General features: G+C 41.5%; 1 protein-coding gene across 1 annotated transcript in view; it reads left to right on the top strand.

Annotated features, from left to right (window-relative positions):
* The window catches only part of Magi1 (membrane associated guanylate kinase, WW and PDZ domain containing 1), a 631,196-nt gene that overhangs the window by 546,458 nt on the left and 83,283 nt on the right, over window positions 1-1,455 (top strand). Inside the window, exon 10 of the mRNA XM_021164131.2 lies at window positions 161-253. Coding sequence (XP_021019790.1) covers window positions 161-253 — 93 coding nt within the window. The remainder of the gene's footprint in view (window positions 1-160; window positions 254-1,455) is intronic.

Genomic DNA, 1,455 nt, shown 5'->3' with positions numbered 1-1,455 from the left:
CATCAAGGCCACACCCCTTAATACTGCCACTCCCTGGGCCAAACATATTCAAACTACCACACCACCTACTTTTGATTCATTGGTCTGACTATTACTAAGAAGGTCAGTGGCTTGGCTGTTCAGAGACAAATCACGAAACTGCTTCTTCTCTTTCTTCTAGAGTGGACAGAGGATCATGCATCTGTTGTGCCTCCTGTTGCTCCTTCCCATCCCCCGAGCAATCCGGAGCCAGCCAGGGAAACTCCACTTCAGGGTAATGGGGGCTTTTGATTGCATCATAGTTTTAGCTCTGGGGTATTGCTGTTAATTTCTTCATTACACTGACTGTGTGTGTGTGTGTTTGTGCGGGGGGAGGGGGAGGGGAGCCCCTAAATTTGTGCCACATATACATGTGGTGGTCAGTGTACAACTTGTCAGAATTAGTTTTCTCTCTCACGATGTGGCCCCGGGACCAAATTCAGGTTGTCAGTCAGACTTAGCATGATACACCAAAGTCACTTACTATTTCTAAAGTCTCATTTTAAAAAAAATGAAGACTTGTAACTCAAAGTCTCAACACTGTTGATACTTCTGGCTAGATTATTCTTTATAAAGAAGAATGTCGTAAGCACTTACTTATGGGACAAGTCAGGAGGATATATACCCAATCTCCCACTAGTAACCAATAATGATCAGAAAGGTGTCCAGACATTGCCAGATCCTCCTGAGGGAGCAGAACCATCTCAGAGTTGGAATGAGTGATTTGGAGACCACAGTATTAAAATAAATAAATAAATAAATAAATAGTCAGATATTTTGAGATTTCAGGCAACACATTTGCTGTTGAGTAATATTTCCTTCTAAGCGTAAATAACTTTACATTCAATGTCCTTCCCTGCTGCTGTTTTTGCATTGGTATATCCTATAACATTTAGATTGGTCTTACATTTGTAAGTATAGCCCTTAGAAAGGACTGTTCCGGACTTGGGTTCCTGAGCCTTGAATAGTCTGGCTTCATTACTCTTCAGGGATAAAAGAGGAGCAGTGTGTATCGCGGTTCCTCGTTTTCTTTCTTTTCCAGTAAGAAAACTAAAATCGAGCCTTCCATTGGATAGTATTATGGAATTACAGAACATTAGTGGTAAAGAACCTAGTGGGACATTGTATCCAGTAGTCAACGTCGTCATTACATCATTGTCAATACCTTTGAGCACACAAATGTATTTTCTTATGATAATGGCTTTCCTGAAGATAGACTGTCGTCCATAGTAACAGGCTAATTAACACCATTACTGTTGTGTTCTTAGTATTTCTCGGAATATGAAATTCCTTCTTTGGCTCGTGTCCTCTTGNTTCACCACTGTCATAGTAAGAGAGTTGTGCCCGCCTCATTTAAATACCCTGGACCAACTACACTGTCTGCGGACCACCTTAGTGGGTTGCATAGCCTCTCACTTCTGTGTGGTTGACTTTTCT

Source organism: Mus caroli, chromosome 6, assembly GCF_900094665.2.
Source record: "Mus caroli chromosome 6, CAROLI_EIJ_v1.1, whole genome shotgun sequence".
NCBI classification, from domain to species: Eukaryota; Metazoa; Chordata; class Mammalia; order Rodentia; family Muridae; genus Mus; species Mus caroli.
This window is presented reverse-complemented; position numbering and strand designations above follow the sequence as displayed.